General features: G+C 37.5%; 1 protein-coding gene across 2 annotated transcripts in view; it reads left to right on the top strand.

Moving 5' to 3' along the window:
• Positions 1 to 12,360, top strand: part of C6 (complement C6) — an 80,436-nt gene that overhangs the window by 14,658 nt on the left and 53,418 nt on the right. For both annotated transcript variants that reach the window (XM_081517549.1, XM_081517550.1), the window contains exons 5-7: positions 1,623 to 1,764; positions 6,219 to 6,357; positions 11,507 to 11,707. In XM_081517549.1, coding sequence (XP_081373675.1) covers positions 1,623 to 1,764; positions 6,219 to 6,357; positions 11,507 to 11,707 — 482 coding nt within the window. The remainder of the gene's footprint in view (positions 1 to 1,622; positions 1,765 to 6,218; positions 6,358 to 11,506; positions 11,708 to 12,360) is intronic.

Here is a 12,360-nt window from a genome sequence, read left to right as displayed (position 1 = left end):
TTTCTATGATCCATTAAGATTATTAACCCCCCACCACCACCCCGTGCCAAAAGTTGAAACTAAGTGCTTTCTGGGGAACTCTTTATTAGTAAAAAAAAAAAATCTATTCAAAAAAATACCCAATTTCCTCAAGCATTTCAGTTGATACAAATAGTCATGCATAGCTGTATTGAAATGTTGGTCTCAATTTAACATAGGTAACGAGATGTGTGTGTGTGTGTGTGTGTGTGTGTGTGTATGTGTGAGGGTGCTCAGTCGCTCAGTCATGTCTGACTCGTTGCAACCTCACTAACGGTATAGCCCACCAGCCTCCTCTGTCCATGGAATTTTCCAGACAAGATAGTCCTGAGTAAAACATTCAGTCACTGTTGGTGAGACTTGTACATAATGGTATAGATGCCAGCATTCCTGATTATACGCAAGAGACTGAGGAGCAGGAGACAAGCTCTCTGTCACTGTAGACAGAGTGTTTCAATTTCAGTAATATACAGGCACACACTGTTTCCTAGGATCATTATGAAACTCAGCAAGCTTAAAAAGAAATGGAATTATCTGAGTTGGTACTATTTTCTAAATTCACTCACACAAATTGCTATCTAACACTGGTATCTAGGCATTTATCGTGTCCAAAAAGTAGATATAGTAAATTGTATGTGGTGAAACTTTTATTAATTGTAATTATAACAGTAATCATATATAGTGAATATCTACAATAAAATATGTAATTATGTATAGTAAAGTGGGGGCTTCCCTGATGACTCAGACAGTAAAGAATCTGCCTGCAATGCTCGAGACACATGTTCTATCCCTGGGTCAGGAATAACCACTGGAGAAGGGAATGGTAACCCACGCCAGTATTCTTGCCTAGAAAACTCCAGAGGAGCCTAGAGGGCTACAGTCCATGGAGTTGCAAAGAGTCAGATACAACTTAGTGACTTACACTTTCACTTTTTTTTTCACTTTTCAAAATAATTATATATAGTAAAATATACTGATAGTAAGTGTGCAATTTGATTTTGACAAATATATACACCCATGTAAACAACCCCCAATCAAGGTACAGAAAATCTCCATAAACCCCAAAAGTTCCTTGTTTCCTGTTTCTAGTTAATCCTTCTTGTTCTTGAACATGAGATAAAAGACTCAGATGGCATGACTCATCTGTGTCCAGCTTATTTCTCTCAATATAAAATTTGAGACATTAAGTCACGTTGTTATGTGTACCAGGAGACATGTGTGTGTGAAATTATAGCTTTTTAAAAATAAAAAGTGACCTTGAGTCTGTTATCCTGAATTAAAACAAAATTCTGAGCCTATTGTTAATTTTCTCCTACAGAACATGATTTCTGCAGCAAGCTCACTGTAGTGGGAATGGGATTCTAGAGTTATTTCTTTGATTTAAGACAATCGGCTCAAGAGTGACTAAATAATTCTATCCGGACTCTTGTAATCCTAAAAAATAAGAGAAAGTATCAGTTTGTTATTCCATTTCCTTATTTCCTATCAAAAATAATAAAAACTGGCCCTCTACCTTCCCTTGAAATTTAAAGTAATCATGTTTAAAGTTAATAAATACTCTCTTAAATGACCATTTGTTGTCAATATTACTATTTCTTGACCAGGTCGCTGCATTGCCAGCAAGTTGGAATGCAATGGAGAAAATGATTGTGGAGACAATTCAGATGAAAGGAATTGTGGGAGGAAAAAAACAGTATGTTCACGGAACTATAATCCCATCCCTAGTGTACAGTTGATGGGCATGGGGTATGTAACATCTTTTTATTGTTTGGGAAGTAAAACCATCTCAAAACCAGAGTTGGAAGCAGCAATGAAGCAGTGAGACCCACCATTGTCCACATTCCTCATTAACCTCTTACTCCTCCCGCTAGTCCTATCTGTCCCTGATACTTGGCTGCCAGGCTTAATGAAAAAATAATTATTTTTAATTTTTAGCATTTTAATAAATTAAAATGATAATTTCAATTTAGCATTTTCACAATTTAGTGCATAGTAGACAATGCTATGAATACTTCATAAACATAGTTTGTTTAAAGTCTTATGGCAGGTATTCTTTCCTTCCTGAGTTCCCTCAGGGCTCACCAGTTCACCATCGGTGGTAGCTGCCATTGCTGATGACTGTGACATCCTTTGTTTACTGATACAGCAGGAAATATCCCATTTCTCAAATGGTTTTTAAGCATCATGCAATGACTGGCATTTTAAAAATCACCACTGTGTTTTGACCTTCTAAAACTTATTCACAATATTTCCCTATTACAATCTTATTAAAAAAAAAAAAATCAGAAAAAGAAAAGAAAACAAGAGCTAAGCCTTAGTTGAAAGCATAAGAAAAAACAGTAAAGGTAATTTCTTGTACTCTCCTGTTCTCATGATAAAGAATTCTCTGTTTCAGTTTTTGGCCAGAAAGCAAATAGTATTACACAGGCTTTTATTGCTTTGTAGTGAGATTTTTCAAGTCTTTTCTTGTACTGCCCGACGTGCATAAAAAGAAACCTTGAGGCACCAAAGACAAACAGCAGCAGTTGCAAATACAGCCTCATTTGATTAGAATGAAAACTAGCAGCTGTAGAACCAAACTAAAGTGCAGCAGTAAAGTGGAACAGCCATTAATTTGGAAGTTAAGAGGAGCCCTGTTCTAGACCTGAAAGTGTTAGTTGCTCAGTTGTGTCCTGACTCTTTACAACCCCATAGACTTTAGCCCGCCAGGCTCCTCTGTCCATGGGATTCTCCAGGCAAGAATACTGGAGTGGGTAGCCATTCCCTTCTCCAGGGGATCTTCCTGACCCAGGGATGGAATCCGGGTATCCTGGATCGCAGGCAGATTCTTTACCATCTGAGCTACCACCTACTTCTGCATTAATTCACAATATCACAATACCAAGTAAGTAAACATCTCTCAGCTGTAATTTCCCCATCTCTAAGCTGGATGACTACAAACTGATTTGAGGTTGTCCTGAGAACTCCTAATTGGAGTTATTTCAACAAGAGTGTTTCACAGTATCTTCTTATCAAGGTACAGAAATGATTTCCATTTTTTCTTTTCTTTGGAAGAAAAACTCAGCCAAAAACTCCCACTGATAATCCCATTTTCCAATGTTCTGATTGATTCTGGGTAACATTACAAACTCACCTCTTGTTCAGTTGATCTAGACTCTCGAGTTACAGATGGGAAAGACCACATGCTATGTGTACTTTGGCAGAAGGACCATGTGGGACTCTGCCAACCAGAGCTGTTGTCCCAAGGATTCTCAGAAATGAGCAAAACCCGCTGGCTCAGGGACAGCCAGTCCTCTCCTTGCCTCCCCAGGGATTGAGAGTTCTGAGAGCTGCTTACTGGAATCTCTAATCTTCTGGCCTTAAAATCTCTGCTTCTCTCCAACACATTTCTACCCAAAAAAAGAAGTTTCCTGAGTGACTGTCCTTCACTTTTAAACGGCATCTTTCCAATAAAGAATTTAACAAGACATTCCAACATTGCTACTGTGTCAACATCAGTCACCAGGTCTGAAATCTGAAGCAAGAATCAGGCAATAATAGTGTGCTGTTTGTTTTTTTTCAGGCTCAGGCAAGGTACAAATGCATACATACAGACGCACACAGACAAGAAGAAATAAATACACAAACACACGTACATATTTATACACAGAAATTCCAATGAAATTCAAAAAGTTATAAAATATAACATTAAAGTCAAATTAGATAAAACACTTTAGAAACCTAAAATATTAAAAGCTACAATGTGTTTGAAACACCAAAATATTTAAGATCAACTTAAATAGCACAGAGGCAAGTAGAGAAAATAGAGCTGAAAACTGCTACATAGCTGACTTCACTTCTAAAAGTCTCCTTGGGGTGTCCTAACAGAGCCACCTCCACAAAAGTCCTATCTTCAGCCTCTCTGCCAGCAGTGACTACCATCAGAGATTCCTCATAACCTGGGAGCCATTTTTCTCAAGCCCTTTCTTGTTTGTGATGAACTTATTAAGTACAGTATATTAGGCAGTATAAGATCATCGGTTCTTTGTTCCTCATTGACCCCTCTTAACTCAGAAAAGGAGTCATAAACACCTGTGTTCATCATGCTAACTTAAGTACTTTAGAAAGCTTTTCCCAGACCAGCTCCTCTTACTTCCTCCCTCAAATGCCCACTGAAACAAACTCAAATATGGATGAGAATTTGACTATGAGATATATCTAATAGGAAAGGTAAGAATCATTCTTTTTTATCAGTTTTATTGAGATCTGATTGACATGTGGGTCTTCCTATTATGTACATCTTTTATTCTCACACCACTGCCACACCACAACACTTCTGATGCCAGACACAGGCAGGGGGATCCCCCCACCAAGCAATTGTCTGTGACACCAGCTGACTGCCCTACAATTTAATTGAATTTTGACCTTAGCTACCTGAAGATAGTATTAGATTCCCTAGGTTAAGGGCTCAGTACTGCAAGTCTGCCGCCACTCCCCCAGAATGTCAGATACTGATTGCAAGTTCAGGTTCACACATGTGCTTCTGTCACATCGAAGATTCCCATAGACTCCTCCTTGGGTTTGATTAATTTGCAAGAGCTACTCATAGAAATCAGTAAAACAATTTACTTAAATTTACCAGTTTGCTATGAAAGAATATGGTAAAGGATACAGATGAATATCCTGTTGGGAGAGATAGGTACAGCAAGGATGTAGAAGGGGCATGAGCTTCCATGCCTTGCTTAGGTACCACTCACCCGCACCTTTGTGTGCCCACCAACCTGGAAGCTCTCTGAACCCCATACTTTTGGGATGTTTATGGAGGCTTCATTACATAGGCATAATAATCATAACCTCTATTTTCAGCCCCTTTTCCCTCTCTGGAGAATGGAAGGTAGGGCTAAAAATTCTAAGCTTTGAATCGTGGCATGGTCTTTCTTGTGACCAGCACCCATCCAGGAGCCCACAAAGAATCACCTCATTGGAACAAAAGACACTTCTTTCATTCAAAAAATTCCAAAGGGTTAGAAGCCTTGTGTCAAAAACTGGGATCAAAGACCCCCAAATATTAGAACAAAAGATGCTCTTAATGCTCTTACTACTCAGTAAATTACACAGGTTTTGGGAGCTCTGTGCCAAGAAATGGGCAGCAGAGGCCATTATATGTATTTTCTATTATCTCATCATTGGTTTCCCTGGCGGCTCAGTGGTAAAGAATGCACCTACAAGGCAGGGGACACAGGAGATATGGGTTCAGTCCCCGGGTTGAGAAGATCCCTTGAAGGTGGGCATGGTAACCCACTCCAGTATTCTTGCCTGGAGAATTCCATGCATAGAGGAGCCTGGTGGGCTACAGTCTATAGGGTCGCAAAGAGTCAGACATGACTGAAGTAAGTGAGCATGCATGCATTATCTCATCATATGTGATTCAGCAATACTAAATTTTTGACAAAAAACTTTTTTTAACAGAATTAATTTAACAGATATTAATATCTATAAGAACTTGGAAAACAATTAGCATTCTGGAGAAGTTCTTATCTACCACAAAACAGTTTCCTAAATGCTTGACTTGTACTAAGCTAATTAATCTCTCTGTGCTTCAATTTCCTCATTTGTAAAATGGGTATAATAATTGTATCTATATTACATGGTTGTCATAAATATTAAGTAAACATTAACATCAAATACAGATCAAACAGTACTAGACACAGTAAACATTATTAAGCATTTGTTACACAGATTTTAAATATCATTATAGTTATTAGTAAAAACAATAATAATATGATTACAATTCTATTAAAATATTGCTATTACTATTTCATTATTAGCTCTCTATAAGAATTCTTTTACTGTATGACAGTAAAGAGAGTGGACCCAGAATGGCATAAATTATGTAGTAATTTATTTCATAATCTGCTTCCAAAGTTTGTGTTGGTTTTGTAAGTCAGGAAATAATTATAAACCTAAATTTTATTTCATAGTGAAAGCTTGGGACGATTAAATAAGTGGAATAGAGAGAACCTAACAGAGCCAGAGAGGTTGAGTTTTGACTTCCAGACCTTTTTGGATACCTCGCCATAACTAGAAAACATGGGCTTTCCTTCAAGCCATTTGTCATGAGTCAAAAAATGCCTAAGAGAAGAATTTCTTTCCTGTAAATACAGTAAATTTTAAGGATTGCTTTACATCTATTGAATTCTTAAAAATTCCTCTGTTTCTAGGTTTCATTTCCTGGCAGGAGAGCCCAGAGGAGAAGTCCTTGATAACTCTTTCACTGGAGGGGTGTGTAGAACTGTCAAAAGCAGTAGAGCAAGTAATCCATACCGTGTTCCGGACAATCTGGAAAATGTCAACTTCGAGGTACGACAGCCTATCTTGGGGGCCTTCCAAATGCCAATGGTGATTAAAAGCTAAATTTCAATGAAAAAATAGTCATGAAGGAAGGGACAGAATAAAAAGGTAATGAGCATTCTTCATCACTATCACGTGCTGGCATTTTCATCACTATCATGTGCTGACATTTATTCATTCCACAGCTCAGTAATGTCAGTGTTTTCATCATCAGTTCACAGATGGAAAACAAGGAAACTAATTTTCCCAAAGTTAAACATCTATTAAGTAGTTGGATTCAAGATTTAAGCACAACTTTTCCAAATTCCAGGGTCCATGCTTCCTCCCATGAACAAATAGCTATAACAGGTCCCCACTCAGATAAATGACTTGGTATATTCAGAATCCTCTACCAGAGTTCTCTCAGATAACCACAAAATTTAGACATAGAACACATCTAAAAAACCCAGATGAATTTAAGCATAATGGGGGTCATTCTGCTTACCTTCAATCCCATTTTACTAGTTGGTTTGGTTTTCTGTTCGGTTTTCTGAGTGGTAAGGAGCAGTGTACTATATATTCTTAGAATCTAGCCCAGTGCCTTACACATGATAAGTACTCCATACTTGACGAACTAAAGTAAACAGTTTGTTTCTTCTCATTTATGATAAGGCAAACAGGAAAGACATGACTTTAATGGTTATATCCATGCATACAAATTTGACATGCTAGAGAGAATTTCAGAAAATCTAATGATTTCTGAGACCACTTTTCAGATAGTATGCATTCAGCAAGTCATTTGATCCTTTAAAAAAAAAAAGATTATATTCATATAAATACAGGCATTTTCCAACTTGACAAACTCAACTTAAAAACCATCTAATACATATTAATGGGTGTGGAGAAATATCCCTGGAATCCAACTGCTGAGTTCAAACTCTTCTGGGGAGACTTATCTTGAGAAGTCCCACCTCTGCCTGGAAGTAAATGTGACAAGAGTAACAAGTGACCCTGACCAGGTAAAGAAAATACTCGCTCTCTCACCACAGATCCAGAAGATGCTAACCCCAGAGGATTCACTACCACCAAGGGAGGTAGAGAAGGTCTTGCTGGAATGCTGAAAAAGAACTCAGAAGAGACATATTTCCAAAGAAAAGATAGTATCAAATATTCTGTCAATGATAGAAGATGTGTTCTATTCTTAAGATGTAGGCTTTGTAGACAGAGCTAAAACCCAAATGTTTATACATGTTATTGTTATGTTGAAGGAAGGTTTCTAGCTCCTAAACAACCAATCCATTAGCTTACTTTCAAAATAAATAACTTCCCAAAAAAATACTGCCTATACTCTCAGCAAGCATCTCTTTTATACAGTTTTACAAGTAAAAAATCTTGGCTCAACACATGATAGCGAATATGGTCAGAGTTAACACTTTACTCTTAAATAATACTATGAGTTTTACTCAAATGCCATAACAATCTTCTCAGAAAGAGAAATTTATTTTATGTTCCTCTTACTAATAATAGGAGATTTAAGATCATTGAAGTTAGAAACTTTCTCAGAGTAATGCAGCAAGTAAATGGCACAGTGGAATTAGAATTTGTGCCAGATGAGAACTTGATGGTAAAGTATCAAGAAAGATATTAATGACTCTGCAACAAGTGCCAGGTCTGAGTACCTGTCATAAACTCTCATTTAAAGATATCACCTGTGAAGTTCACCAATGATGTGCTAGAGCCAGCTTTTCCAGCTTACAAAAGCCAACTGTTCAATTTTCAGGACTTTTGAAAGTCGATTACTAAACATGACCATTATTAGATATTAAATATATGATCTTAAATTAAGATTAAATATACTAAATTTAAATAAAGATATTAAAACACAGATGATAATTACTCAAAATATATCACTTCTTAATTATTTTGGCACATTTGACCACAAATCTATGCTCTTGAAGTTACTTGCATCTATTATATCATAAAAGTACTATGTAATAATTTGCAGGACACAACACTTAACCATCAAAGCCAACTGGCAGTCCTTGCTAATTGTTATAAACCATTAGTTTCCCCACCGCCTCCAAAAAAATAATAATTTGCTACTGTGCATCTCTTTCCAAGTTTGAATTCAGGAAGATCACATAGGTAGTTAGCTTGAGATCAGCATAGTAGGAATATAAAAAGCACGAAAAAGGCAAATGCTGTAGTATTAAATCACAGGGTTATTTTTGGTGTTTTTTTTTTGCCCTCTCAGACAATTGGTTGTTAAACATTTACCAGCAGAATACTGGATCTACCCATGTAACTTAGTAACCCAAGCCTGCATGCCAAGTTTCATCAGGAAATACAGCCTGCATCCCTCATTCAGAAGGAAGTAGATTCTTTTCATTATCCATGTAGTTCTGAAACTTGCTCAACCTTAAGAAGGTGCTGAGTTGATCTCTATCTATATATATGTCACTGAGTTTTAGATAATATTCAACTGCTGAGGAAGGTCATGGTGATATTTCTTCAAAGCTTTGGAAATAACCAGAGCCTAGGTCACTTACTTTCCTTACAGTAGCTTACTTTCCACTGATCCCTGTATTACTTTGTTCATGCCATTAACAGGCATCTGTGCAAATCTAAGCTATTCCTCACTGAAAACAGCAGAGGAAGAGAAATTCAGCAGGCATCTGACTTCCATTCTTCTACAGTATCAGAGCATATTGAGACAATGGAACTCATGAGCTGGCTGGTACACAAAGACTAGAGAAGGCTGCTGAATGGAAGGCAGTTGGACAGGAAGTCAGAATGGAAGATGGTAGGAAGGATCCTGCCCCTCAGGGATCTCCCAAGTGCTAAATGCAGAGCTCTGTCACGGTACAACCCCTGCACCAGTCCCCAGAGTTGTATCACTGTCTCAGGACACCTCATCTCTTTTCTTAGGAGTTGCTGCTTGCTACTGGCTGGACGCTAAGTACTTGCTGTCACCAGAGAAGTACAGAGCGCGGTTATCACTAGTCTTTTTGATTCTTACGAATATACTGACCTACCTAGATAACATCTCTTGCTACATCCTAAAGCCTGAAAGCCTTCAAAGGTCTGCAATGCCCCAAAGCCTCTCTAAATCCCTTGTGAAATTCAGAACTCTAGGTTCTGTCTCTAACCCTCACATCACAAGCAACCAAGTGTTACCCATCCTGTCCGTTCCCCCAGCTTCTCTCAACTGTCTTCTACCCCTCCCTACAAACCCAGCTCCTTTCTTAAGACACAAAAGTGAAAATGTCAACACATGTCAAACTCGAGGAGGTCATGAGCCCACAAGATCTACAGATAGTCATGATGGGCTAGAAATAAGATGTAAAATGGGGATTAAAACCTTTTTCCCAGAGTTTGCTTAACATCTCTTTCTGGGAAAAGCTAGGAAGCTGAAGCTAGTCAGAGCTCACCAGCTGTTCTTTACACATCATGAAAAGAACTCATCTTCCTCATTTCTAAATTGTCTTGGCTTTCCATATTCTTGTTCATGGAACAACATTCCCATTCATTAATTCTCTCTCTCTCTCCCCATCCCGGACCCCCCACCCCCACACACGCACATGAGCACACATACATACACATGTACTTGGTCAACAACTTCTGTTGATTTACCTCCTAAATATCTTTCAAATCCACCACTTTCTCTCTACCCAACCAATGTTGCCCTCAACCTGGCCATTTTTCTGTCTCAACTGATTTTTTGCAACAGTTTTTTAAACTGCTCTCCTTGCCTCTACTTTAGCTATAGTTAACATGATCTTTGCAAAACAATCTGTGGCATCCCCAATTTTTCAATCCTTCAATTAATATTGTTAAAGAACTTTTTAGATGCAAAATCTTGCCTTTAGAAGTCAATTCAAATGCTTTATCAGAACATACGAAGCCTGGCCCCAGTTTCCCAGTTCAATTTTTCAGCATTGCTCAGCGATAAACTTGCCTTCTCACCAAGCTAACATACATGGTCAGATTTTCTCTGAGCTTCTTCCCAGGATACCCAATGTCCTTACTTTACACGCAAATACATTTTTTCTTTAAGTCAACACATCTTTTCTTACATGAGAGTTAATTTATAAAACTAAATATTTGTAGTCAAGGTTTTTAAACAAATATTAAAGAAATGTCAGCAACTACATTTAATTATGGCTGTATTGCTTTGTTGTTAATGGATGAGCTTCATTTGTGGACATTTTAAAAGCTAACTAGCATGCACTGCAATGTCTCAAAGCAATACTGAACTTTTGACTGTATTTTACTGTTGAGCAAGACTCTCTTGCAGCTGGGTTATTTCTTCCCTTGACTACTTGTGCAAGCTACTTAACTATGACATGTGGTTTGCCTCACAGTGCATTTTAATATTGAATAATTTAAAACAAGAGTTTTTTTCATTACTAACAAAACAAGCATTTTTAACATAAAGAGGTACTCTTCAATCAATTTACTTTGCAACTTTTAAAAATTTGTCCATTGTTCTTTTCTTACTAGCATAACCATAGTAAAGGTTTACCTTGTGCTTGGAAAATTCATCAAGTACTCATAATTCAAGTTTCACTGATTGCTTTTTCTCTTCTTCCCAGACCCGGTCAGATGAAAACCAATCACCACCTACCAGACAGAACCAATGGATTATTGATGATTTGTTCTCTGTCTTGCAGACTTGGCCAGTGAAGTGCTAATGCCCAGTATATGAATAGGCTGAGGGGTTCAGGATGGAGCCAGAGCAGAATAGGACAAGATCTGCCCTCCACTTTTCTAGGTCTCAATTTTCTGAAAGATACCTTCCATTAGCTTTCAAAGAGCATCAAATTCACAGGCAGGCTAAACATAGGTCTGTATTCTTATCACCTCACTAAATCTCAGTTTTGGAGTCATTTTCTTGATGGTAACTTCCCTAGTATTGCCTCTCTAAATTTTATAGTTATTTGTGGCAATCCCCTTGGCAACACAATGCTACCCTCATTAAGTGTCTGATTGTCTCTCTCCCTCACTAAACTATTAACTTCCTGAAGACACGGACTAATACTATTCCTTGTTCTCTAGGAAAATGGGTCCACAATAACTGTTTATTGAATGCATCAATGAATGAATGATCATTGCTTTAGGTGAACAAATAGCTCTAATTTCCTAAATTATATTTTATTTATTGTGGATTTTCCTCTAGGTGCAAACTAAAGAAGATGATTTGGAAACAGATTTCTACGACGATTTAATTGCTCTTGAAGATAATAGAGATCAACAAGCCTTAGGTTACGGCCTAGCAAGCAGCTCTTTTCATGTACCGATTTTCTATTCCTCAAAGAGAAGGCAAAGCAGCTCCCATGCTTCTGCCTTCAAACAAGCCATTCAAGCCTCCCACAAAAAGGTAATAAAAGTGGTTCTTGATCTTTTTAATTTTTCCTGAAAAATAACACCAATTCCAGCAATCGTGCAAGGAGAAGAAGATCATTTTATATCAAATGGTAGAATTTCTAACGTAGATTTAAGTAGACTTACTTTTTTGTTGTTATAGCCCACTTCAAAAGTTATAGAGATAATAAGTATAATAATGTCTTTTTTGTAAGCATTTGGCTGTGTTTGTGGTGGTGTTCTTGTTATTTTAACATTTGTCTCATTATTTTAAGTGCATTTCTTATAAACCACATGTAACAGAATGTTGCTTTTGTTTTTTTAACATAATCTGACAGTCTAGGGTCTTTGCTGGAGAAATTTAGCCAACTTCTATTTAGTATCTTTCCTGAAATACTTAATCATGCTCCTTCCCTCTTTAATGTATCTCACTCATTTACCTTTGTTGCTAGTTTCTTGTTTCTTTACTTTTCTTTGTCACATTTCTGCTTACTTTTTGTTTTGTTTTTTTGTCATTTTGGAAGTTCTACTAAACTTTTAAATTCTCCTGGTACTTACCTTTCTCTGGTTCAGTTCAGTTCAGTTCAGTTCAGTTCAGTTCAGTCGCTCAGTCGTGTCTGACTCTTTGTGACCCCATGAACCGCAGCACGCCAGGCCTCCCTGGCCATC

This window comes from Giraffa tippelskirchi, chromosome 8 (assembly GCF_054371585.1).
Source record: "Giraffa tippelskirchi isolate mGirTip1 chromosome 8, T2T-mGirTip1v1.2.pri, whole genome shotgun sequence".
Lineage (NCBI taxonomy): Eukaryota > Metazoa > Chordata > Mammalia > Artiodactyla > Giraffidae > Giraffa > Giraffa tippelskirchi.
This window is presented reverse-complemented; position numbering and strand designations above follow the sequence as displayed.